The 27720-nt window shown below is 48.0% G+C and overlaps 1 protein-coding gene across 3 annotated transcripts; it reads right to left on the bottom strand.

Annotated features, from left to right (window-relative positions):
* Window positions 1-65: 65 nt before the first annotated feature.
* Window positions 66-27574, bottom strand: LOC125703270 (Golgi integral membrane protein 4-like). 3 transcript variants are annotated; one of them, XM_048967521.1, is made up of 14 exons: window positions 27469-27574; window positions 20877-20951; window positions 20342-20391; window positions 19697-19746; window positions 15898-16048; window positions 13579-13661; window positions 10824-10976; window positions 10436-10714; window positions 9631-9788; window positions 7836-8038; window positions 7358-7422; window positions 6192-6356; window positions 5468-5536; window positions 66-4825 (listed from the first exon to the last, which is right to left on the bottom strand). In XM_048967521.1, the coding sequence occupies exons 4-14, from the start codon at window positions 19739-19741 to the stop codon at window positions 4715-4717; spliced, it is 1482 nt and encodes a 493-aa protein (XP_048823478.1). In that variant the 5' UTR covers window positions 19742-19746; window positions 20342-20391; window positions 20877-20951; window positions 27469-27574; the 3' UTR covers window positions 66-4714. The 3 variants fall into 3 exon arrangements, with proteins under 3 accessions (XP_048823478.1, XP_048823476.1, XP_048823477.1); XM_048967519.1 differs by lacking the exon at window positions 27469-27574 and adding an exon at window positions 26314-26877 and having other exon boundaries at window positions 70-4825; window positions 19697-19750; XM_048967520.1 differs by lacking the exon at window positions 27469-27574 and adding an exon at window positions 26314-26879 and having other exon boundaries at window positions 4713-4825; window positions 5455-5536; window positions 19697-19750.
* Window positions 27575-27720: the final 146 nt, after the last annotated feature.

Here is a 27720-nt window from a genome sequence, read left to right as displayed (position 1 = left end):
AGGGCTCGGAGCTGGGCCGGGAGGCGGCCCCGGCTCGGAGGAAAGAGGAGGGGGGCAGGTTTGGGTTTGTTGGCTTTTTTTAATTTTTTTTCCTCAAGTTTAATTTTTTAATCGGTTCTGTGTTCCAACTCGGAGATTGCTCAGCAAGGATGGGACACGAGGAAATGATGGCTTCCCCCTCCAGCACGGCACAGCTACTAGCAGGGGTAAATAGTGGGAAGAGGCGCACAGCAGGCTAAGGCAGAAGGAAAGGGGCTCGTTGGCTCACCCTGTACAAGCTGTTTCCCAATGACAGCACAACAGCCCCAGCCCAGCCATCACATCGCTGCCAAGATGCTCACTGGGCATCCCAAAACATTCATATTGGAACCATAAACTTGTCTAAATGCGGAAACAAAAGTTCTCCAACTAATAAAGTAATAAATACATTCTCAAACAATTTTTATGCAGTCTTTAAACATGATAAAAACTGCATTAAGGCCTTGCTTTCCCACTTTGCAGCTTTCATTCCACACCAGCAACTAGGGGGAGATTTCCTTTGTGTTTTGCTCAGGTTTTATACAGTGTCTTAAGAACTCTCAAATAGCTCAGAAGACAGGAATTACTTTTCACCCACTGAAAAAGCCTGTGGAAAGCCATAAATCCTGCAGGAGGACAGCATGGTTCTGTGCTGTTAGTACAGAGCAGTGTTTACAACTCGCCTTTAGTCCTCACCCAACGACCAACCTGAACTATCTAAAAACCAACTGTGACCAACAGCATGGGAAGCATTCTTTAATGAACAGGTAAACAGCTGGCAGCTCATTCAGCCCCCCTTCCTGCCTCACAGATTCCAGCTTTTTGGAACAGCTCACTCTGCACCTTTAAATCTTCTGGCAGCAGCCTGCAGAATGGGGAGGTGGCTGGGTTGTGCCAGAGAGCAGCCTTTGGCTTTCCATGGATGAGACAAACAGCATAAGTTGAGCACAGCTGTCCAGCACCTCTGCCTCACTGCTGCACTGGTACAGTTCTCCTCTGTTAGCTGAAGTCCATAGACTGCTATGCTTTTTTTTTATTATTATTTTTTAAAAGCCAAATTCAACGTTTGTTTCCTGCTACCCTGCCGAAAGTTGTTGGAAATCTCTCTTGTTAAAATTAGGAGCAGCACCAAAAAGGACAGCGATGCAGGCCTGGTGGACGCGAGGAGGTGCTGTGCTGCTGAAGGCGCTTCTCAGTGGCTGAGGCCAACTTACCTGGAAGGTCTGGCTGGGATGGGCAGATGAAGACCGGGCAGCTCTGCCTGAGAAGCGTGCAGGCATTCAGGAGATGCACGGAGCCAAACCACGCCAGCTTTGCCTCCCTGAGCCCTGCTAATAGCAGATGGCACTCCAGAGCTATCGCTGTTCCAGTGATCAATTAGATCCGGCACCAGGCTGTGATGGTGCTCGCTCGTGATTTGAAACACATTGAGTTCTTCTGTCGAGAGAGCCAACAGATGGGGCTGGGATTTGGTTTCTAACCAGTCCGTGTTAAAAACAAGCGTCATTCTCTTAAACAATTCACACACATATATGTAAGTGGGAAGATGCTCTTGGTTCGGGGAGGTGCAGACAGCTCACTCCTTCGTTATGCAGGCCTTTAGGGCATTTTCTCCTCCAACTACATCGGATGCCTTCAAGAAAACTCTTCATTAAAGCATTAGTCACATTTTAAGCCCTAAAAATGCCATGTAAATGAATAATGAGCCTAACAATTTAACTAATTGATAGGCATATGTTTTCCTAATCTGTGCCTTTATTTGTAAAGGCACAGAATGCACAATTAATTCTCATCGTCTGACTAAGGATGTGGCCAAATCACTTTGTCATCATGTGAGCCCTGGAAATGCATTTCTTTACAGAAATCATCTCTATCACGTCGCTGGAATCCAAAGGCAAGTAGAGAGCAAAGCATCAAACAACCAGCAAGTGTGCCAGGTGAACTAGCCCTTATCCTGCACTGCATCCTTTGGCCTCGCACCACATCTCCAGGCAAAAGATCATTTTTTATGTAAGACCAACAAAAACCATTTGCTTTGGCTTGGTCAGTCTGCCAGCACTGACCTCATGTGAATCCTCCGTCTGGTTGTTTGCTTTCTCAGCTGTTCTCAGACCTTCCTCCATGCCTGTCTGCAATAGAAGCCAGCCAGGACTTCTCAGACACTGCCTCAACAGTTCACCACTTGGGCAAACACTGTCGTTTGCTTTAAGCAGTGAAGCCCCAGGCAGCGTATCAAAATCAATAACAGCCCATGGTGCTTTCTTCACCTTCAGACAGACCTAACACTGCAGGTTGGCTGCTTTTCTGGTTCTCCCCCACCGTGTTCATTGTCTCCTGTTACAGGAAGCCCTGAACTTGTACTGAAATGGTGGCAACTTGCTAGAGGCCAGGCAAGGAAGCGCTCACCACCCCCAGCTAACAACTCATGCAGCACTGCACCAATTTTAGTCTTGCACACAGCTGTGGCAGGCAGTCCCTAGAGCAGAGCTGCTTTGCTCTCGGCTCAGGGCAGCGAGCAGCATATGGTTACTAAAGCATTCTCCTAGCAGGGAGCTTCACATTTAGGATGAGTTACCATAGTTCCCTCGGAGTCAGCTTGGAGGATTACTCATCCCAGACACGCATAAGCAGAGATTTTGCCTCCTAATGTTGCTATCTCCTGCAGCCTCTGACTCAGCACGTGGTCTCCCTTCCATCAGGGTTCTATTTCCAGCACTTGATTCACTTGCAGTGAGGTCTGAACCTCTGCACTGACAGCCACGGGTTAGGAGAAGCACAGAGCAGGGGTGAATGTAGCTCAGCACACAGCTGCACTACGGCTCCCACTGGGGCAGCCTGGGCACTCAGACTTCAAATTCTTACCACAGATTGTGTTGGTCATTGATCCGTTGTGAAACAGTGAGATTCTGCCTGCCCAGCTGAGAACTGGGAGCATTTCTGATGAGGCTGCATCTGCACACATAGCAGCAGTTCCAGCTAATGCATCCTGAAGGTGCTATAAATAGCAGATGGTGGAGGCTGAGCAGCATTGCGTCACGTTGCAAGGTTGACAGCATACAGCACTAACACGGTGTTCATCATTGCAAGTCACTTTGGATATCTCACACCTCATTTCAGCTCTGCAGTGAACTCAGTTAGGTGAGCAGCTATGGCACTGGGCTAACAGACCTTCTTCTGGACCCCCTGCACAGCCTCCAGCTGGGATACCAACCTGTACAATGAGCATAAAGCCCCTAAAGCAGCACTGGTCCTCTCCAACGGTCTGTGAGCTTTTTAAGTGAGGCGTGGGTGCAGAAAAAGCTTAGCAGCCAGGAGCTCTCAGCTCACGTCCTACCAAAAGCCTCATGCCTTCCCATGAGGAGGTCTGTTTTCTCACATGCGTTTGGAACAGAGATGCAAACTGCTGCAGTGAGGTTCTCCTAGTGTCACTGCACAGCTACATCCTCCCAGTTTCAGAAAGCAGCAATCAGGTCCGTGAGGTCCCAACAATATGCTTCCCCAAAGTTCCATCACAGCCAGCAGCACCCCCAGCTGCCCTGACACTGCAGCTCTGGGGAAAGGGCAGCAGCTGGAAAAGCAGAGTTCTCCTTGCTTCCATGTAACACAAGCAGAGCCCAAGCACATGAACCACTCCAGATTACCCCCCGAGTTTGACTTGCTTAGATTGCACTGGTAAAAAGACAAGTAATATAAGAACAGAGCAACCAGAAAACCCTGACATGTTCATTTCAAGCTCCATTAGAAGCACTGTAAGAGGAAAAAAAAAAAAAAACATTGCCTGAATGAAAAAGACCAAATTTAGTGGGACATAAACGTTTTCCAACTGTCTGAAGTGCCACAAAACACTCCTCAAAACAAGGTTTTAAATTCTAATGCAAACAGGGAACAAAGATCTCTCCTGTGAGCTTTATCATGATGCTCACCCACAAGCTGTTGGTGTCCCACACTCCACACCATCAAAATGCTGTATGAAGCAAAAGGACTGTTCAGGCAAACACAGGGACTGTGCCATCAAGTGCTTCTTCCACCCCAGCAGGGCAGCCACGGAAAAGAGAACTGCAGAAGGGGTGACAGGGAAGGATCCCTGCGCTGGAAGGAGGATCTCCTCCTTTGTACGCATGTACACAGTGTTAGCTGGCATGTGGTACTTTCTGCTGGTGCTCGTGGCCAGCCATCACCTTGACACTGCTCCAGACAATTCCTCTCCACCCTGCCTTGATGGGAGCAAAGGATGTTTTAAAGAAACACTACTGAGAAAAATATTTTATAAGACAGATTCCTTTGTATTAGCCATCAGTTGATTAACTCCAGGGATCAGCTCAGACACCCTCCTTTTGTAGTCCTGCACCCCTCCCCTGCCCAGCCAGCAAAAAAAAAAAAACAACCAACTCTCAGTCTAGGGAATGGATGAGGAAAACAAGAGGGTCAAGAACTTGATCAATCAACAGGTGCTTCTTTTAGAAGCAGCAATATAAAGTCATTCAGACAGTCTGAGGGCACTTCCATGCCACGCACCAGAGAGGCAGCAGTGGCCCCACGCACGTAGATATGATGCATACCTGCAAACACCATGCTCAGTGCCTGCCAAGGCAGCTATCCCCTCCTGCCTTTGTTCTGGGCTGTGCACAGTACAGCATCCAGTTCCTGGGAGGAGTTCCTCTTCTCTCATTCCTACTGCATCCATCTTCAGCATCTCTCAGTAGTAGTCATCCTTCTTGCCATCAGCTCCCTGGATGCCTGCATGGTTCTTCTGCTCTTGGACAAGTTCAAGGTCATCATTGTCATCCACTTCACCGCCATGGTCCTCCTGGGTGCAAAGAGAACAGCCAGGAAGGAAAATCAGAAAGGTCCAGCTGGAAAAGAGACCCTAACAGACAGCATCATGCTGCTTCTGAATAAAGCTGTTCTGCCATACCAGCCCAGCTTGGGAAACCCAGGAAAACGGAGGAATTCAGCTCTGCAGGGGACCTTTAGGTAACACCAGCAATGCACCAAAAAGTAGAGTTAAGAAGCCACATTCATTTCATGAACACTGAATAAACTAGCACTGCAGTGCAATTTTAACATCTCAGCCTGTTGCATGAGAAGATACCCTACCTCCACCACTCTAAAACTAGCCTACAAATTCCACCCACAATGTGCAGCAGGCAGCACAGCATCTCTTGGCACCTTTAGGTCCACATAGTCAGTGCACAAGCCTTCTTACAAAGGACAAGGAGAGCTCCCCTTCTCTGGGGTCCCTAACACAAGGAAGACATGGAGCTGTTGGAAGCCATAGGTATGTGGGTGGAATCCAGGTTTGTTCTGGAGATTCACCCCATTGAGCAGAGACAAAACTGCAAGCAGTTTTGCTTCCCTAAAAGCTGAGTTGTGTTCAACCCCTGGCTACCAGCACACTCAGGTAACAATTTCACTAGAGAAGCAAAGAAGGGAAACCTTGGTGTCATACAATTTCTTGTTCCTGATCTTGATAGTCATCCATTGGGTCCTCCTTGGGCTTGACAGGTCTGCCAGCATCCTGGGAAAAATAGAAGGTCAGACATTGTTAGCTCTGCTCCAATCCACTTCCATTCCCTGCAGGGAGAAGCTCTCTGGCTGTGGTGCTTCAGGTCTGGAAGACACCAGACTGCAGCTCAGAAATCAGGCAGTGAAACAACCCCATGTCCACTTGTGCTTTCCTTCCCACTGTAGAGGTCTTTGTTCTCCTCCTTGATTACATTGGCTTGGATTTTTTTTTTTTACTTCACTATTGATCATGATTTTAGAGCCTGACAGATAAAACACTCCTTTTTAAAACAAGCAACGCTCAGCTGCATGTCAAAATAAGCTAACATTTCCCTGATGCAGAGTCTGGCTTCAGATGGCAAGAAGCACTTTAAAGATAAATAGCTTCCACCTGCAAGCAGGCAAATAAGAAATCAGGACTCCTGCACCTTGTCACTGCTGTCAAGTTTGCTGCATGGCCCAGGAACAACAAGGCTTCGACAAACAGAAACAACAGGGCCAGAACAAATTCTGGTACGACCCATTGATCCTTGGGAAAAGGTTTTTCCTGCTTGCCCCATCCTGCAATGGGATTATTAAGTTTCCCTTTGAGTCTTTAAGCTCTCTGCCTCCCCCCATTCACAGCTCAGTCTCTCCCTACCCCCTGCTGCTGCCCTCATGTCAGTCACCTTCAGTGGCTTCTCCTTGGACTCTTCTTTCGCACTGGGTTCCCTGAACTTCTCCAAGCCTCCCACCTTCTCTTCAAAGTCGGGTCTCTCCAGCTCAGCTTCCTCAAACTCATCCTCACCCTGGTTATTGGGATCCTGAGCAGGATCTGCAGCATCATCTGGCATCTGGACAAGAAAAGGCTCTTGTGAGTACCAGACAAGATACCTACATGGGATGCAGAGGCCAAGATGAGCCCACCCTCACCATCTGGGAAAAGCTATCGCCCAGAGCTGAAATTTCAGGAGGAAGGTCCATCACGACATGATTAAGAGTACAGGAATATCATTCATCCAGAAGAGAGCACTGCTTACTCTTAGCAGTATTCCCCTGCCTTTTCCCCCATTCTCTAGTCCTATCTCAATCTTTCATCTGCTCTTTGCAGTTCAGGCTCTCCTCATTTGAGCGGTAATGAAGCTATATAGGAGGCACAGAAGGATCTTGCTGCAGGCTTCGTTTCTCTCTCTAGAGCTGGTTTCTCCTTGGGAGATCAATTCACTGTCAGCACAGAAAGCAAAATAGTTGCAGGGCTGTTTTGCAGCTGACTGCTTTCCCAGAAATATTAACAGTAGGTTCTCTCTTCTGTATTTGACGAGCTTTACAAACATCAAGCAGCTACTTTCTACAAATTCAGTGGTTCCCTTCCTATACTTCTCTTAAGCTTCAACCTTCTCCACCTTTCTGCCCATTCAGCTCAAATCCAAAACAGCTGCCCTCCCACCACACCATATGAAAGAGGTATGAGCCCTCTAAAGAGAGTTTGGCACTGTCAGTTCACTGTGCCCATGTCAGTCATCAGCAAATTACCTTCAGTTTTACAGAGAAAATACTCAGCCAGCCACATTGTTCCTGCTGCTAAAAGGTTTGCGTTTGCCTGCTTTTTTTGAAGTGGGGGAACTGAGATGAAGAAGCACATTGAAATCTAAGAAGTCACAGCCAGTGTTGGCACTTCACCAGTCATACCTTTAATCAAGCAAATTAATGGTTTTAACCCCAAAACCCTCCGGAAGCAGACAGAAGTTTGGAGTTGCATGTCATAAAGACTTCTGGGAAAGCACCGATTGAAGTGGAACAGTGGATTTTTATTCAGAAGAAGGAATCCTGATAACAGCACAGCAGTATTTCTTACCATAGGCTCCTGAACAACAGTCTCTTTCTGAGAATGCAAGTTCTCCCTCTCAATCATTCCTGCATCTACGAAAAAGAGGGACAGTTATCCGCACAGTCTCTGGATTAAAGACAAAAAGAGAGCAGTGACACAGACTGATCTGCTAATCCTTACAATGCTTACAGGATGCAAGTCATCATTTCCAGTAGGATTCTCACAGGAGCCTCAGTTCCCAGCTTCCCTCCCTTCTGCATTCAAGCCCTTTGAGCACAGCAGAACACCTCAGCAATATTCTCAGACTGGACTTCTGTACCCCAAAGCTCATTGGGCTCCCCACTGGCTGGGTAGCTGTAATATTTAATTGCTTTACCCAGACAATATCAAGATCTCTGTGGAAGCTACAAGTCTTCCTTCAAACACATGCAGAAAGCTTTTCTAGCTTCCAGCCTTGGCTGGCAATACATTAGTGCTGTACAGCAGAAGATTAGGGAAACCATACCCATTTCAAGCTCTTCGTTATCCATCCTTTCCCTCTCGCCTTCCTGATCGCCCATTTGTTTCTCTGCCCCTCTCTTCTGACTGGATGGCTGTGAGCTTCCCTTCTGAGCCTCTTGCCCAGGCCTGGAGTTGAGGTGAAGGCTCTTGGGATAACTGTGCACATCATCCATCTGGGCATTCACTTTGCTGACTATGTCCTTCCAGCTGCAGCAAAGGCACAAAACAAAACAGACCCCACCTCAGCATATGCAGGAGATAACTTCAAAATGCCATTTAAAGACAGCAAACAACAACACGTAATGCACGCAGAAGTCTGCCCTAATGTAATGCCTCAGCTTTAGCAGCTTTTTGAACCCAGCATATTACCACCACACAAACCTGCAGTAAGAAGCCCAGCCTTTAGCTCAGGTTCCCCTGTTACAAAGCCATCAACACGCAGACTGGCCATCCACAGTCTGTCTGGAATCTGCTGGTCTCAGCCGCCCTGTGCAAGGGTTTTTGGCACCAGCCACATGGCCTCTTCTGTGATTCAGTGTTACTCTTGGCATGGATACCTTCTGAGGAAGCTGGCTTATGCACTCATACCACAAATAACAGTGTAAACAACAGCCTCCAGCTGCTCAATAATTTCTTGATGATAGATCCAGGAAGGAAAAGCATACCATATTCTTTGCCTTTGAGATGTCATTTATCAAAACGTGGCCAATGTTTGCATGTTGTGCTTCACAGAACAGTGACAACATCCTTTCTAGACTTGGAGCAGCCAAAGAGAGGCCACTCGGCTGCCCCAGCTTCAGCATTTGCCCTCAGCTGAAGGCAACACAACATCTGTGCTGTCCCTGTGTGCTTGTGCAGATGCTGCCTACTAAAGCAGTGTGACATCACTCTGAGGAAATTTCTCCAGCCGTCTTCAGAGAACTTCTGACCTGAGAAGTCTGCAGGTTAAGTAAACAAACAGAGATACAGGGCAGAGAAGACACTAGTGGAATCTAGCTGATAGATTGGAATGAAAACCAGAAGTTTCTCCTACAGATGAAACAGGAATTAAATTTTCTTTCTTTTTTTTCCCCTCTCAAGTAAACTGAGCAGCTATTACCTGAACACACACAGAGGACAAATAAATCACACAAGGAAGCACTACTTTCAGAGTTGGTTTTTGGATTTTGGCCAGAATTCCATGAATTACAGCCTCAGAAAGACATTTTCTTCCTTTTGCAAAGCAGCCTGGTCTTCTGTAAGTACTGCTGAGACAGAAAGCAGTTCCTCCTGTACCTGTTCAGCAAACAGTATGACAGGATCCTGGACTCTGCCTGCACTCCCATAACCTGCAGTAACACAAGAACTGTGGGAGTTGCCCATCTCAATACTGGCAGGGCACCATCACACCCTCCTTTGAAAGCCCCTTCCAGGCAGCTGCCCTCCCCACAGCTTCCCTCCACATTTGCCCCAGGAGCAGGTCTGGAGAACACCTTATGCTCTGTGAGTAGGAGGAGAAATAGCCTCAAGGTACAGGGAACTTTAATACTGAGGGTTTTAGCTAGGCTCAGAAAATTCTAACAGGTCCCCAGACATGGTTAAACTGGTTTGCCTTCTCCAGATGAAGCTGAAGTTGATATAAACTACATCATCTCAAGAGCAACTACGCAGGAAAACGGGACAAAAGCCTGCATTTTCTGGGGGATTCTGTCTGTGTTCTTCATTTCTGGCGTAAGCTTTTGCTGTTTTATCCCATTCCAAATACAGAAATCTTAGGATCACAGGTCTTGGAGAGCAGAAGGGGGCTTCACGTCACCAACCTTTGCATTTGCACTGGTTTGCTCCCTGTTGAGTGGTGGTTGTCTGGCACCTGCATTTTCTCAGCAACAGAAGGTTGTTTCAGATCAGACAGCAACAATCCAGGAGCTTGGCTTTCCTCATGGCTGCTCACCTGAATGCGCATCACCATGTTCACGTCCTGCAGAGAGGGCACACAAATGCTTTCAGGATGTACCCAAGCTCTTAATCTTACTGTACTCCTGTAGACCTCTCCCCTTGCATTTGGGCCAGCAGATCTTTTTCTAGAGAACAACAGACTCAGAAGTGGCCCAGAACAAATCGACAGCCCTGTCCAGCCACCTCCTGGTACAAGAGGTTGTTCCCCTTCCACACAGCCAAAAGGAAATGATTTGAGTCCTATGAGATCTGGACTCCCCTCATCTCGAGTAGCCAAGACAAAAGGAACAGCAAAACCACCTCTTACAAAAAAAAACCTGCAATTATAATAGCTAAATCTAACTGTGATTTAACTATATGTTAATTATCACGCTGTCATTACTGTCCCTTGCTGTGCTCCCTAGCAGGGACCCACAGAATTTACAGCAACTCCCAAGCATTCCCAAGGCCCTTCACAGCCCTGAATTCACATGTGAACTCTTCCTATTTCAGTGCAGGCCACAGGAAGCAAGCAAGGTTCCCCAGTGAACTGGTTTCCTTTTTGGAGAGAAATGAAAGCTGTTCTTTTTTTATACAGGCTTGTGAAGCGAGACAAACTCAGCAGGCCTGCCCAGTGCACAGACCATAGAGCTCTCAGGGGAAAACAAACCCCGGGTCTGCAGAACATACTGGGCTTCCATTCGGCAGGCTGTTCACAGTTCGGGTGAATCGGATGATGCGAGCATCCCCGTGTCCTGCTGGCCAGGCAGGCGGAGCCTCTGCTGGTGAATTGGCATCTTGCAGAGGGGCCGGGTGGGTGAGGGCCACGTTCACCTGGGACCTGAGGCCATCGTTGCTGTTGGAGCTCCGGCCCTGCAGCACAGGACCGTCTGCCTGCTTCCGAACCCCAGAGAGCTGCGATGCCAGCGAGCTCCCTGCAGGGCGATGCTCCGGATTGACTGGAAAAGCCTGCAGATAAGGAAGGACAAGAGTGAGCTCCAGAGGAAAGGACTGCTCCCCCCCATTCAAAAGCCCTAGATCATCTGGAGATGCTCCCAGCTCCCCAGGACCATCACACCTTCTGCCTCGTTAGCTGCAGTTGGCTGTTGCCTGGATCCAGAGGCTGCTCCTTCAGCACCTGGAGCTGCTGCTGCCCCTTCCCTCCTCCTCCTTTGAAGCTTGGCATCTTCTGCAGAGCTTCCTTGAGCTGTCTGAACTCTTCCATCTGGGTCTGAGGGGACAACAAATAAAGAGAAACCTTACATGATGATAACAGGGTTGAACAGTTCCTTGCCGAGTTCTGAAGGCCTGTTGTGCAGCTCAGACACACTGCAAGAAAAAAAAAAAAACACCCAAAAACAACACAGCCACATGACTGATGATAATCCACAATCATCAATGGAAACCAAGTTAGCCTTCAGCTTTCCTTCCAGATCTCACAGATATCCTGTATCCCCCTTTGCCAGTCTTGCATCTTATTTTATTGCATATTTTTACCTTAGAAACAGTAACACACAACAGCAATGCTTTCAGCAATGCTATTTACTGCACAAGCTGTTAATGTAATTCCTCCTTTTGCACAGTAAAACCTCACCATGGCTCTTGTAGGCTCCCTCTCCTGTTCTTCTCACATACATTCACATCAGCTTTTTTTCCTTCTGTGGAGGCACTTCTCTGTAGATATTGTCAGCCCCTCCAAGACGAACACAATTGGCATAATTCCACTTGACAATTCAATTTACTTTGTGAGACAAAAGAAAAATCAATTCTCTTGGACTGTTCAACAAACACAACACTTTTTCTCTCTACTGCAGCACATTTCCTCCAGCTCCAACCCTGAAAAGTAGGACTTGGAAAAGCTATTCAGGAAAAGCTCCCCACTCCTACCCCCCCTTATTTATAGGGAAGCAAGGGAAGAGAGCTTTTCATGTGCTTGCCAAGGTACCTCGGAGTGGACCAGAATGGGGACTGGGCAGAGCAGGAAAAGGCAGCAAGGGAAGTTTAGCAGGAAATTAATTCCTGAGCAGGCTTTGTTGATTTCAGTTCTTCCCCCTGAAATTTGACCTTAAGGCAAACACTGAAACAAAATAAAAAGCCAATAAAAAGATCCACCAAAGCTAGAATAAAAAGAGTGAGGAAAAGACAAAAAGCAGAGAGCTGTTCAGGGGATGTAGCCATGGTAAGGGACTGCTTCCAGTCAGAACAACCAAATGGGAGCAAACCTGTGTCATAGGGAACTGAGCTGGAGGGCTGCTGGTATCCCATGCCAGCAAGCTGTGCTCCATTATCCTGTGCCACATTTTACCTTTGCACAACAACGGATGTGACAGCTATTGCGGGCTCAGTCCTCTGGGTAGGGCTTGTGGAACACATTTGCATCTCTAATGAACATATGTGGCATCTAGAGTGCAAATTGCTCCTCTGTAAGCCATCCCCTGCCTGAAGAGAGCCAGAGCAACAAGAGAACCTGGCACAGAGGCACCACAAGGAAGCATGGCTGTGCTGGGAGAGGCTGCATGCCTGTGGGGCCCTTGATCCTGCATGTGGCACCCAGCCCCACCAAAGGCAATGTGATCCCTTTCACCTTGGTGTTTGAAGCACTGATGAAATGCCAGAAAGAAGTGATCAGAAAACGGAACAGAAAACTGTAGGACTTAACAGTAGGCTCCTTGTCAAAAAAGATCCAAAGTGTTTTCTGAACTCATTGGATCAAGCCCTACTGCTTCCCAAGGAAGCAGAAATAGCAGAGCAGACAGATGGCTGGAGCATGGCTTTGTAACACAACCGTCTGGTACCTTCAGAGCAAGGAGCTGAGCTCTGTCTCCCACTCCCTGGGCAAATCCTTTTACTCTTTGCTCACTTCCACTTTTGGCAAGAAATGACAGTGAGCTGTTTCTTGCAATCTGCTGTTCCCATTGGTCACAGTGCTGAAGGGGCCGTGCATTAAGGCTGGCAGCACAGAAGCTGCCATCATGCTCTTCAGTCTGCAAGCACTCAGCTTGGCAGCCTTAACTACCTCCAGTCAAGTTTTCTTAAATACTACTCAGAGTATCTTCAAGTTTGCACACTTGATGTGCTGATTGCTTTCTCTAATGCAGCATGGTAATTTGGATTGGTCCTACCAGCTGTGCCCAATGCAACGGTACTCAGCAGGAGTAAGCAGCACTGGGTGGGGGCAGAACTTCTGCAGCGTGCTGGAAAGGCTGACACAACCTGCAGAGCACGAGCACAACACCATACCAGGTGAACTCCATGCTCTTCTAACACTGCTTCCACCTGTGCCCCTGGCCTCCACATACAGAGCCTCACTCCAGCTCTTCCATTATGGAGCTGTGACATCTTATTTACAAAACTCCGACACTTTTCAAGGTCTGATGCTCTACTAATGCTTCAAAAGCAGACATGGAAGGAGACCCTTCCTGTTTGTACTCCCATCAAGCTTGTCTAGGCATTTCTGCATTGGTGTGTCACTCTGCAGTTAATTTTTTTTTTTTTTTTTTTTTTTTTTTTTTTTTTTTTTTTACAAGCAGAAGCAATTTATCATCACTTACGGTGGAAGAACTTGAGATGCAGATAAGTGACAGCAAGCATCCCAAGGTTGGGAATAAGATGGTTCATGCTCATCTATTTTCAGCTACTGGGACAGATTCCAGGTTGGAGAATTTTACTTGTCCAGAAATCCTCTACACAGCTCCTCTAGCACTGTCATAGGCAGCTTCCATGTAGGAATAAAGCTGCTAAGTAGGTTTATTATTTAGAGAGTGTTCCATGGTGCACAAAGGCCCCAGTGTACAGCTGTCCCATGTGGCCCTGGATGCCCCTCTGTCCATTACCTGGGCGTTAAGTAGCTGAGAGTGAACTTCTTGGTGGGCCTTGCGAAGAAGTTTGCTCTCTTCTCTGAGTTTAAAGACTGTATCTGCAAGAGAAGAACAAATTTATCTGAGGAGCTGTTTCTGCAATCACAGAGTCTCTTCCTCACCATAAATTCCACTGAAACCTCAGAGCTCCAGAATCCACCCTGCAGATCCAACACGGAGCTTCCCTCCAGCTGCACAGAGAAGCTGAGCCTTGAAAGGCTAGTGCAAGCAAAACAAAACCATGCAGGCAATGTACAGAAAGCAAACAGGACAACTTAGTCCCCAGGGATGCTCATTCCCATCCTGTTAAGTAGCAAGATTGTGCCTTGCAGCTCCCAAACCTGAGTCCTTTCAAGCTCTTTGCATGCTTAGTGCTTCAGTGACAAGACACAATAAACTTCTGTTTCAGTGCCTTGCAGATAATTGTGTACCCTCCAATGAAAAGAAAAACAGCATCAAAAAACATCAGCCTTATTTTGGAGCCTGAAGCTTTCTCAAAATATCACCATAACTGTGCACACAGTGATTGCTCTGCAAAAAGGCATTGCTGCATCTGCCCTGACAAGAAGGGAAGTTCTCCCCATAACAGGACAGTGCTGTAGGCCAAATCACGTGTTTGACTGCAGCTCAGCAGTGGCTGAGTTGTTATTGCAGTGCTATCTCTTTCTTAAACATCCATCCCTGGGACAGGACAGTGCTACTGAGGTTGTGTGCTGTGTCCTTCCCTTGTGGTGAAGGCTGTTAACAGCAGGAACAAAGAAGGCTCCAGGACTGCCACTGCTAAGATCTCTGGCCATGGTGTAGACTTCCACCAGCCTTCAAGAGAACCAGAGGCCTCTCAGGTGTAGGAGAGATGAAGCAGTTTCACTGAACTCAGTCTCAGTCACATCCGGGTCTTCAAAGCATGTTCAGAACCTGGAAATCAAAGCCTTCATGCCAAGATAAGAGGCAGAAATGTGAAGTCTTGCTCCAAATGACATCACCACAGCTTTTTAATCAATGGCTTCAGTAAGACAAAAGTTCCAATTGTGACAATGGGGTTATCTGTAACACAAGCTCAGCAGTGATCAAACCCAATCCTCTGAAATCCTTCAGAACAGGTTGTGCAGGGAAAAGTGGAAAGTGCAAAATGAGAGTGGGGGAGCAGCAGAGGACAGGCTGTGCTGGAGTATGAAACACAGCATAAATGGCAATTTTTACAAAGTTGAGGAGAAAATAGATCATAATGCAGCAGGAGGGGGGAGATGCAAACAGGATTAAAAAGGCTCCTGTTAGCAACATCAGGAAGCTTCAGCAGGCTTGGCAAGAGCATATGTTAACATCTTGTCAATTAGTAATCAAAAACCACTTCCAGAAGGAGAGACTCAGAAGAATGGGGCACAAACACCCCAACAGCATCACAACCATTGGGCCACATGGCACAAGAGCATCATCCCACAGCCTGCATCACATGTGCATAGATAGCTTTGTCAGCAACATGAAAGCTACCCAAAGCTCTGAAGCACGAGGTGACCACGAGGAGCTGCTAAACCTGGTTCCACTGCTGAAAACAGCTCCTCATGCTTCCCTGAGGACTTCTGCCTTCTTCCAGCACACCTGGGGCAAAGGTTTCCTTTTCATAACTGAACCTGGCACAAATCCCTCAGTTCCACTCTAACAACTTGGAGCAATGTCCTCTACTCAGATCTTGCTCGTTCTTTATTCTACCTGCCGACAAGGCACGTCTTCCATCACCTCTCCTTAGGACGTATTATAAATAGAAAGCATTTATGGAACATAAGGAAAGAAAACGAGGTATTAGCAACGCTGCTAGTTCTGTGTCTGCTACCTCTCAGGAGACTTCCTTGCTCTTTTGTATGCCACAGTCATCTGTACTTTCTTTTATGGGAAAAGTTAGTAGCTTTTGAGCTTGAAGCGCAGAAAAGAGATAGGATGAAATAAACAGCTGCCCATTAAGGCAGGCAGAGAATATTAATATATCTCAGCCTTAAGCTGGCCTTCCTGACTAGCTTGTCTTCACAATTGCTTTTCTGAGTGTTATTCTTTCCTGTGGCAGAATTCATTTTCTTAGTCCACTGGTAGCTGCATATTTCAAGAAGGGAGGTTGAATCCCATGTATAGGTCTTCCATGCCTGTGCTCAGGGCTGGCACTGCATGCTCACTGTCTCACATAAGTTCTCCTACAGTGTTTGAACATCTATTGGGAGACCTGAAGAACAATCATTGCCCTCTCCCTAGCTCAGATGTTTAGTCTTTTCCCTGCCCCGTGTTTTCTTGGCTCTCCATCATACTCACCTTGCAAATTTGTGACTTCACTATCCTTCTCCTGCTGGAGTTGGGCATACTTCTGGCTATGGGCCTCCAGAGTCTTACGATGTTCAAGTTTCAAGCTATTGTGCTGTAGCTGCAGGTCAATCAGCTGCTTCTTGACATCTTCATGCTGGTTCTGAATACAAAAAGCATCGAAGTCAGTACAACAAAGGAGGAGAAAAGTAATCTAACCGTTGTCAAGTGTTACTTGAGAGCTTGTTTAATGAGTTGCTTGGGGAGAAGAGGCAGAAGAGCCTCTGGTTCCTCCAATAAGGTAACCAAACATGCCAGAAAAAAAAAAAAAAAAGTGTTCTTTTTGTAGTGTAGGAGGGATGTAAAATGCCAAATAAATTGAAGGGAGGTCTCCTCAGAAGCCACTAAAATGGAAGAGAAGTGTGTGAGCAAGTCCACTGCTTCATGGAAGAGAGATGGGGACTCTGGGACACAGCCAAGAACACTCCTACTCCTCCTCAGCACTCAGCTCTGCTGATATCACACCAAATACCACTGAAATGCTGCATAAGTCCCAGGTCCTTTCTGGAGTCCTGGAGATGCTGAAGGGCAGCATTACCTGCAAGGATGAATGTTTCTGTGCAGGTAGCACCAGCTATACTGTGTTACAGGAGCTGAGCCACATCTCAGTGCAGACATGGGCCCACGCTCCTCATGTTAACGTGGGGATCAGACACCAGGATAACAGGACCCTCACAAGACCACAGACCATATCTGAAGCAGGCCAGAACTCATCTGATAACAGCTTTCCAATGCACTTCTGTCTCCTCCTCTCACCTCTGCAGAGCCCAGTAACACAACACACTGAGATATCCTTCTGCTGAGACCCACTGAACCAGAATTCACCTCCTTTCAGGTTCCCATGGTAACCCAGAGACACTTCCACATGCAGTTTGTCAACACCAATTACATATGCAGATGGATTGGCTCACAGGTGAACCCTGGCCTCTCCACACAGCAGCTCCTCAGAACTCAGGCAGCAATTTCAATTGGCCTTTCCATGAAACAAATGTCTTTCTTCCTTTCTTTCCCCTTTTTTTTTTTTTTTAATTTAGATGCTATCGATGCTGGCATTTATCCCCAGTGAAACAAAGTGTCTGTGTCCTGGGCATTCTCCCCTGGAGCAATTATCCTCAGCTAAAAGAAAAGAAATAACTATGCTCCAAAAATAAATGCAACGCAGAAGAAAAAGCCTTCAGTAAGGAAGGGTTCCAGAGAGAGAACAAAGAGGGTGTTGGGTTCATCAGATCACAGGATCAGGAAGAAAAATAGAGAATTAAAAAAAAAAAAAAAAAAAGAAAAAGATTCCTGCTCTTGCATTCAGAGACTGTGGGTAAAGAGCAGCAAAGGGGAATCAGACCCCTGAAATCATTTGGATGCTAACCATCTCAGAGAAGTCACCAGCACTAGCATGTGAGAATTGGTTTTAATACAGAACCCTAAGTAATTCAAGGAATCTTAAGCCTCATCAGCTCAGGTCAATTAATTTCTGGCCCATATTGTGTCTGATATGCATAATGTCTGTCCCCAGACTGCTCACAGCCAGGAAGAAGAGGGAATATTCATCCTCTGATAGCAGCAGGAGACTGAGGAGAGAGAATTGCCTTGGCCAAGGTCACCCAGAGCACCTGGTCCTGGTCCAGCTTGTTAAGCACCCAGAGCATCTTCATTCCCACAAATGGTACTCATGTATGCACATTTCAGGCACCTAAAAATGCTAAGCTAGTTGGTAGCTGCAGGACAGCAGGTCTGGAACATGTTACATGCATGCTGTGCAAACACAGAGCCCATGCCACCATCACCTTTCACTGTGACCCTGCACATCACTGCCAGAAATCAGCTCATCTGTGTGAAACAGGGAACCCCTTGTCTCAACTGGATGGACTTTTGCCAGTGAGTCTTAGCATCCCACATTCCCAATGGGGTTTGAGAAGATACAGCTGCTGCAATTCAGGCACAGCATCTCTCCACCATGCCTGGGGAAATGAGCAGGGATGGGAGGAGAGAGAGAATGAAAGCCTGAAAACCACACATTTCTGCTACAGTTTAGAAGGCAGCTTCGTGGGCTGCACCATACAAAAATAGGATCAGTGGTTGAATGCTTTGCCCACAAGCAAAGGAAGGGCACACCTCACTGCAAGTTTCCAGGTTCCTGCAGATTCAGGAAGCTCATGTGAACAATTCTTTGTTTAAAGCCACCCGCCTCCTTGCCTGCGTATTCCGGGGGTGCTAGGAGGCATTCTGCAGAAAGATGGAATTTTTTCTTTTTTTAACATCTCCATTCAAGAGGGTGAAAGAAGTTATAAGGAGATGAAATCTGGCCCCAGCAGGCAACTGCTGCAGCTGCTATTTTTGGACAGAGCCAAGCCCCTGAGATCAGTCTGCCTGTTGCAGACGTTAATCAGACACAGGTACCTTCACTACAGATCAGAATGACAGCTCAGGAGTCAAGTAAACGTGATCCTTTTTCTCTGAGCAGCAAAAGGCAACTGGAGAGCTATCTGTGTTAGAGCTATCTAACACAGAGCTATCTGTGGAGGCAAACCTCCACATACAGCACAGTGGCCACAGACACAAAAGCCAGATATACCGATGCGACTCCATGGAAGTCTTTAGTCACATCTGGGACATTCACCTTAACAGGGCTAGATGCTTCTATTCAATGCTAAACATCCTCAATCATCCATTTTTGCTTCCTCAATAATGATCGAGTTGGCAGCACTATTCCTTGTGAAGAGGATAATCCGTGTGGGAAGCATTTTTCACCTATACTCCAAAAACAAATATTATTCACAGCTCCATAGCTAGCTACAAGCTGAGCTGTATGCAGCATTTCCAGGGGAGAAGCTGCAATCCACCAGACCTCAGTCCCAAGGGCCCATCTTTCTTTCAGCAGCTGTAAATGCAGTTACACAAAATAGATGAAAAATTTATTCCAATAAGAGGAAGCAAGAGAAAGGGAGCCAGGATGAAGTGCTCTCACTGTCCCCGTGAGAAAAGCAAGCTGGACCATGCTGCTCATGTTGTAGTTGCTATGAGGACAAAAATGACTGAAGTGTTCCCAGAGTCTGCAGAGCTGGATAATGCCCGGGAGAGCTGTACTTCCCTCCTCCCAGGGCTGGGATCCAAAGGCAGGCAGCTGGGCGTCCAGCTCTGTTCAGTGGTGCACAATGCTGCTGGAAGTCAGCCTGCTCCCTGAGCCCCAGCACTAAGTCACCACTGGGCTGGGAACACTCCAACTTTAGACATTAAGAAAGTCACCAGCAATGAGAGACCACAGTTGCAGTGTGCTAACAAAACCCAACTTTAATGTTATGATACAGTTCAGGTAGAGCACACGATAAGATAAAAAACACTATGAGCCACTCCTACCTGAGCTGCTTATGTTGCTCAAACATCCTCCTATCCTAATGAGGCAAGCTGCAGCAAAGAGGCCCATTCTCATGGTAAGGAACACAGAAAAGAACATCCTGAACAAAACTCCTGCGTGATAAGCTGCACAAAGACTGCCATTGAAATAAGTGTACACCAAGGCTGTAATCTGATGCAAAGTCCAACAGAACAAATAAAAGAACTCCCATCAACCTGAATAGGCAGGAAGGAACATGAATCAACACCACAGTGTGGCCTCCTCCCTCTGGGCTGGCACTAGCTGCAGTAAGCCCATGGTCTGTCCCAGGCATCTGTGGTAAGGAACAGCCCACACCTGCCTTCCAGGGCACTTTCTAACTTGCAGCATACAGTGAGCATTGGAACCAGACCAAAATCTTACCTTCAGGATCTTGTGCTGGGAACTGAGGGCCCCGTATCTGTTCATAGAGTCTTGCTAGGGAAAAATAAATAAGAGTCAATAGTGCCATTAGCTCTCAGGAAAGCCAAAAGCTCAGCAGAGTATGAACAGTACTGAGTACACTGCACATCCTGAACACTCTCCATTTCAACATTTTCCTGTCAACTTTGCCACTCACAGGCCAGTAGAAATCATTTGCCTAGCCCAGGTAAAGAAAATGGATAGGTTTGCTCATGGCCTTTGTTCTCCATGCTCCCTGCAGTATATATTGAATTCAGCTCCCCCAGGACTCTTCTGTACCATGAAATTCTCTTCTCAGAAGAACTCTTATTGCCTGCAGCACAGGACTCCCTGCCACACCAACAGCTGACAATCAAGCCTTCCACTGTGCTATCACACAAGAGAATAAGCACAATAGCTCTGGCACAACAGTCTCTCCCAAAGGTGAAAGAGATCTTCCAACACCAACAACCCTGCAAAATAAAGTCGGCCCAAGTTTTTCTTGCACTTGTCATGTCATCTTCAAGACAGCAGCCCCAGCCTTATAAGCATGGTAGTACTAAAAAACATTCTTTCACGTGTCCATGCAAATACACATGCATGCCCTGAGGAATAAACTGTACCTACCTTCTCCTTGTTGAGAGCTTCCTGAGCTTCTAATTTGTACACTAAGAAATCTGGAAATGGAGGAGAAGACAATTAAATGAGCAGGGGTTTACAAGAACTTGCCTGTGAATGTTTAATGTTGTACATCAGCTTTAGAAGATGCATCAGTCCGTAGTGTCCACATACCACCACATGCAGGGAGGCCAACATTGTTAACAAGCCCTTGTAGAGCTCAGCATCTTCTGATCACTTTTAAGAAGTTTACTATTTCCAAGAAAAAAGCAGTCTAATACCAGATATAGCCATCTCTTCTAGAGTGCTCAGACACCACATCCTGGGTGCCATCACTCACAGATTAGACTGAGAATATAGGCAGGGATATGAGTGAACAGAACCCGCCCCCCAGCTCACAGGCAATAGACAAGTCAGCTCACTACTGCCTGGTGAGTGTTGAGGAACATACACACACTGTGCTGAAGGCCTCTGGATGCCACACGTGCATCTGCCCACAGCTGGAAGGTCGGCTGGCTGCTGCTCCACCACTCTGCCAACTTACCTTCCTTTGTCTTCTTGTGCTCCCCTCGCTCCTTCTGCAGGGATCGCTCCAGTCGGGATCTGTGCTCATACACAACTGGAGAAGCAGAAACAGGCAGAGCATGAGCTAAACCCTGACATTTCTTCCCAGACATTATTCTGCAGGTCATGCACACAGGGGCGCACCTGGACCTCAACTCATCCCACAGATCAGGCCAGCAAGTGCCCAATCAATTAGACATGAGCAACAGGCCTCTTTTGCTTCCAATGGGCTTCACAGCTCTTCCTGTCTCTGCACTCAGGTTTCACTTAGGAACCCAAGCTGTGAGCTGGATGTAGTGGCCAGTGGCTGAACTACATGTTTATGGGCCAAGTCCAGTACTAGGACTTAGATAACCAGAGACTGCCAAGCTTTCTGCTCCACACCAGCAGCATGCAAGAGAGATGTTTTCTCTCTTTCTCCATCGCAACCATTAACTGGCCCTCAAGGACATGAAGGAAGAGTGTGCCAGCAGCTCTCTCTCCCATTAGATACAAAAGAGCATCTGTGCTCCGCACAGAGGAGCAAGAAGATAGAAGGACGAGACTGCTGTGTGCATTGGCCACATGACAAATGGAAGTGCCAGAGAAACCTCCTGATGGATGATGATTTTAATGCACTCTGATGTCTGAATGGTAACAAAGAGCAACCCTTGAGCCACAGCACTCAGCTGCAACCAGAAGCTGCTCCATCCCCTCTGTGCAGAGACTGCCACATAACAGCGTGGGGCTCCAAGCAATTCAGACACCGGGGCAGTAAAACCTCACCTCCAAAGCCAAGGACACTGGGACAAATCACACCATGGGTGCTGCACAGTGTCCAGGAAAATGAACCAATGGGATTGATATCATCACACATCCTAGAAGTCAGGCCAGGACACTTTCATAAATAATACTATAGCTCAACCAGGAATTGCAAAGCCGAAGATCAAACTTAGATCAGAATAGTCCTCCCTACATTACCACCTGCAGGTCTCACACCTTTGCAGACCCTGAAGGAAAACAAAAACCACCCAAAGAAAAGCATCTTGTTGCCACAATCTTTTCTCTCTGGGAAAGGAATTCTAGCCACCCATCTCCTCAGCTTCCACTTCTGCAAACAAGCAACTATGAAGTTCACAGCTAGTCACTGATAAATGGCAGCCCAGCACCAGTCACGTCTCATAACCATGTGTGGGTTTTAGCCTTCAGACTCCCTGCAAGCGAAGCAAAACCCAGATGTCAGAGCGAGTTGGCTGTTTCTCACTTTAAATAACTGCCAAGCCTTCAGCAAACCTGCAGGCAGAGCAAGGAGAGAGCAGAGACTGATCACAGCGCAGCGACAGGAGCGCCAGGCACACAAATCCAACACGGCATTGAATGAAGTGGTGGAAAGAAACACTCTCCAATATCTTGCACAGACTTGCCTCTCTCACAGCCTGTGCTCCCACATCACTTCCTTCAAGAACTTTGGGGAGCTGCTGTTCTGACTGTTCTGTTGGGTCACAAGAGATCCAAGTCTGGTGGCTTTACTAAAGAGACTCACAATGAATGATGCTTTCCTTCCCAGCTGGAAGTGCCTCTTGTGCCCAGAAAGAGAAACCCCAGCTGGTTTAACTCAATGACTTTTAAGCTAAATCATGACACTGGCTGGGTCCAAGATTGGGATCTTTGCAACACTCTGGTTTACCAGCAACAGATCCGTTGCTATTTACAGTCATCTCCAGCAACAATTGAGAGCCTGAGCAAATTAGGGAAAGGGAAGAGGGATAATTCAAGCCAGGAATAATAAGGGGTTGGGACCTAATGATGTCGGTGATGATAATTCAGTAGTTCAGTTCTTTCCCAAGCCACCTGGAGGTAAAACTCAGCCAGGTAGGGCAGCAGCTGACACACTGAGGGCCCAGTTTCAAAGCACAAGCTGAATCCAAATACCTCAGCATCCTACTGTCCCCTGTGGAGCAACCTCAGTACTTCCAGATGGTGACTTTTCCTGGACTGAAATCAAGCATCAGCAGTACAAGACAGACCAGCTGGCTCTTCCTGGAGTATACTTCTTTTAGATACTGCAGGGACAAGGACTTTTTTCTCAGGCTTGCCAGCTTGGGCTCATGGTGAGACAAGCTCAGTTCAACCCCAGAGTGAGGAGCCATCCCCCAGACAGGCCATCACACCCAAGCAGTTGCCCCTGAGATAATTTCCAAGGAGCAGAAAAGGAGCTGTTCATCTCCCCCACTATATCACCAGGTCTGCACAAACCAGAGAAGCTGGGCTGAGCTTTGCAGAGCTCAGCAGCTGCTGCATAAAGCTGTCTTCCTGCTCACCTCTGTAGTGGGACCCAGCAACAGCTCAGCACGCCAAAATGGCACTTATAGCTTCAGCAGACAGGAAGCCAGGAAGTCTTTAACAATTTGCAATCATAAGAGGGAATGGAGGGTGATTGGTGCCTAAAACTAGGCTGGAATCCAGCCAGAACTCAGCACTAAAGCACTGTCACGTGCTGACAAATGAGCTAAAAATGCAGAACTTGAACTGCTGAAACAATGAAATCCCACACAGTGTCCTGCCTTTGGGAAAGGAGAACAGGCCAGGCCTTCCACAGACATGTTCTCATTTTACGAGATCTCAGAGTGCTGGGTGACTCTGCAAAGGGGTTGTTGTTATCTCAGCTGTGCTGAGATAAACATCTGCCAGGGAGAGTTTAGGAGACCCATGACAGGAGGAGAGTGATTCCAGCTTCACAGGCAGTTCCAGCTAATCACCTAGAGAAAGCTCTCTTCTCAGTTACTCTCCTTGCTATAGGCACTGAATACTCCTGCCAGCCTCCATCCCATCACATCACAGCCGACAACTCTGGATGATTCTGAACTCCAGAATCACCCAGAGCACAGAGTTCTCCATGTCCCAGCACTTCCAGCAGTGCCCAGGACCTGGTAAGCAGCCTCCACGTGGCCTCAGACACATCCTCACCCTCACCCAGCAGGAACATCGGTGATACGGGGACAGAAAAGCCCAGCAGATTGCTCCTTGTTGCCATCTGGACTACACTGAGAAGGGAGGAGGTTTCTTTTTGCATGCTGTGTTTTACACTACAGCAAGATCAGTAGCTTTGCTCTTATTCTGAGCAGGAGAAGATAAGGCCCATTCCCCAGGCTGTGTGTGGGACAGGCATGGCTGGTTCAAGACAGATCCAGATATTCAGCTCTGCTCCCTCCTCCACTCACTTCTTTTCACTTTAGGCCGCCATCAGCCCAACCCATGCCCTTTCCAGCTTTATTTACAGAGGCAGAAGCATTAACTGCACTCAGGTGTATGAATAATAGTAAATACAATAAATAAACAGCACGAAAATCCACCTCATAACAACACATCTTCCTTTAGCAGAGCTGGAAAGATGAATCAGATGCAGAAGACAGTTGAAGCCATGCACCAAGGCAGCATGGGGCACAAGAGCCCCCCAGCCACAGGCAGCCAGCTCCCAGCCACAGCCAGGCATGCAGCGTGCTCCTACCTGCCAAGCACTTCTCCCACATCATAAAAAAATAATCTTTGACTCTTAAAATTGTTGGACAAGTGGCTTCTGAAAATACAAAGTGTATCCATGGCAACAACTGTATTTAGGAATCGGAGGACTTGCAGAGGGTTAGAAACCCCAGCAACAGGCAACAGCACTGCTATTCAAACATATTTTGAGAGGAAAAATACTATGAGCCTGTCTCAGCAGTTGGCTGCAGCCAACAGAAACGGGGTTCCCTGAGGCTGCTGCTGTCAGTTTGCTCCTTAAGGAGCCAGCCCCTCTCCAGGGCAAGCAAGAGATGCTGACGTACCAGAAAGGAATGTGGGCCAGCTCCTGCCCTGCTGGTGTCTGCATCTCAAACACGGGATGCAGGAGACGACTGCAGGGGCTGTGCAGCGCATCCAGAGCTGCAGGTGTCTGAATGCTTCATGGCAGAGCAAGAAGAAATGTAAGATAATTGCAGTAAACCCATATACTTGCTAGATTGATTCACAACATTGTCTCCCAAGGAAACATACTTTTGGAAAAATCCAACAAATCCAAAATAACACCAGCACACATCACATCTTCCTTCCTGAATTCACAGGTAGAAATGCACAGCCCTGAGCACAGAAAGCTTATGTCCAACACTCATTTTGCATCACGACTCTGCACACAAAACCACCTGAAGAGGCTTAACCCAGAGCCCACGTATCTTGAGCCACAAATCTGGGGTATTTCCAACCATGCAGCTGATAGAAACAATGTCACTTTGTGTGTGAACAGAGTCCATAACAGATACCCTGCATTTGATTTCAGTCCCAGGAAGAGCTCTGGATTTAAATGCCATAATCTAATCCTGCTCACTCTGAGAAAAAAGCCCTAAATGAGCCCCTGACCTCAGGGCACAGGCACCACATGCCAGCAGCATCGCATCCACATAAGAGCTGTGCTGTGGGCTCTCCACAACAACCATCCTCCTGCACACAACCACTGGCTACCAAGGAGTGGATTTCTACCCAGCCCCTCTGCAGTGAGTTCAGCAAAGCTCTCTCCAGAGCCCAAGCCCAGCAAGAGGTGCTGGCAGCGTCGTTCTAGCATGGGCAGGAAGAATCGAGCATGCAGACCTGCAGAAGAAAAGAGTTCAGCAGTGGAACAGCATAACTCATCCTCAGCCTTCCCTACCGGAACATCTCCACAGCTACAGCATCATTCTCCCACAGGCAGACAGCTCTGTAAGCAAGGCAGACCGATGGGAATATATACAGCATGCTTGCTTCCAGCAGCTCTCATCAGAGGATTGAGTTTTCCTGCCCTCACTGCTCACCAGCCTGAACCTGGTAAGGGAGTTTGGAGAAGCCCATTCACCACCTTCCCTTTTTTTCTGTGGATTTTTTTTTTTTCTTTTTTTCAAGCATCCAATCAGCCCCAAACAGACTGACAAGAGCCACAGACCAATCTCTAGAGAAGATGGCAATGGGTCTGTTTCCTTCCAAAGGAAGCAGATGAGGTGATATGATAACAACCTCTACTGATGGACCCCTTTTGCCTCTTCATTCACTTTCAGGGTCCAGAAAGCAGTCAGGACTCACAGCCTGCCTACACAGGTCCTGTTTGCATTTTTCCTGCTCTGCATTTAGAATGATGCAGGGTTATGCTTTACGGTCAAAGAGAACTATAGAGAGAAGCAAACGGGTGTGATGCTGCACACCCCACTCCAGTAAAATGCTGTTCCCATCACTGCTGTTGCAGCAATTCAGCCTCGAGGCCGTTTACCTCCAGGATGCAAAGCTGGGGTGGGGGGGGGAGAAGAAACAGGGGAAAGCATTGTCTTAGAGCTCTTCAAAGCCAAAAGCCGAACCTCACTCCACGAAGGCCCCCCAGTCATCGCTGGGCTGTGCTGGAGCAAAGGAAGCTCAGCAGGCGCACGCAGCCGCTCACTCACCTTGGAGCTGGGCAGACAGTGCTTCCTGCTGCTGTTTGTATTTCTGAGCAAGGGCTTCGGCACTCCTCACCTTCTGCTGCAAGTGGTGGTACAGGAAAGCTCCCGAGCCCAGGCACGCCACGGCCAGCAGGCAAAACCCGGTCTGCAGGAGCCCCTTCTGCCTCCTCGAACACATGCCCGTGCCCATAGTGGGGCTGAAGCAAAGCGATGCAGCGCTGCCTCCCTGGCGCTGCTAAAGCATCTGATTCTTTTTTTCTCCCTCAAACAGCTCCTTCGCTCCAGAAATCCACAGATCCCTCAGGTTACTCTCTGCAAGATTCGATCCAAGTCTCGCCTTCACTCTTCCCCAGCCCTCGGAGAAGCGGAAGATGCTCCAAAAGCGGTTTACTCCTCATCGCCCGGCGGAGCGCAGCGCAGCCCAACGCCGTTCGAGCCGCGCCGCATCCTTCAGCAGCGAACCTCGGCGGGGTCCGGACCGGGGGGACCCGGCAGAGGGGGACCAGGAGGAGGAGAAGCAGCAGCAGAGAAACTTTTGCTTCCCATGTGCTGCAGAAGGAGGAGGGGAGGGCTGTCCCACCTCCCCCTCTCCAGCACGGACCGGAAAAAATAAGCCGTGGGATGAGGAGCGCTGCTGCTCCCTCCCCTCTGCTTCCCTCTCCGCCTGCGGCTGCCGGGAGGAAGCGGAGGTCCCGAGGCTAGGAGAAAGTCCCGGGGCTGGGAGAGTGCCCCCGCTGCCCCCAAAGCCGGCACGGAGCCCTCGGCCCCTCCGACCTCTCCCGGCCGCCTGCCGAGCCCACTGCGAGCAGTAAAGCAGACATCCCTGCTCCCACCCGGGCACAACTCAAACCAACTTCTCCCACGTGTTTGCTTTCCCCTCCCCTTTATAAACAAGCTGAGGAGCCCAAAGCCTACGTGGTGGGCACTTGTTGCTATCAGGAGGGACACTGGCATTAGTTAACAAGGGAAACAGCCTTGAAACCTTAAGGTTTTTAAGGGTAGGCTGGCCGGGGCTCTGGGCACCCTGATCTAGCACTATGTGTCCCTGCTCATTGCAGGGAAGATGGACTAGATGACCTTTAAATGTCCCTTCCAACTCAACTGGTTCTATGATTCTACATGGGCTGCTTCCTTCTGGCAGAATCCAACCTGTTTTACCTAGGCAGGTGACGATGCTCAGCTGGACAGGGGCAGGAGAGAACAGCCCTCCTGCACAGCACAGCTGTGTGCTGAGCTCAGCTGAAGCCCCCAGGTTTGTAATGAATCTTGCCTGCACCAGCAGCCCAGCTGCCAGGTTGGCTTGTCCCTTATCTGAGCTCAGAAGGATGCTTCCTCTGGATTTCTGCCAAGTTCTATGTTTCAGGCATCTGGAGAATAAGCAAAAATCATAACAATTAATGCTTCAGCAGC

Source organism: Lagopus muta, chromosome 21 (genome assembly GCF_023343835.1).
Source record: "Lagopus muta isolate bLagMut1 chromosome 21, bLagMut1 primary, whole genome shotgun sequence".
NCBI classification, from domain to species: Eukaryota; Metazoa; Chordata; class Aves; order Galliformes; family Phasianidae; genus Lagopus; species Lagopus muta.
This window is presented reverse-complemented; position numbering and strand designations above follow the sequence as displayed.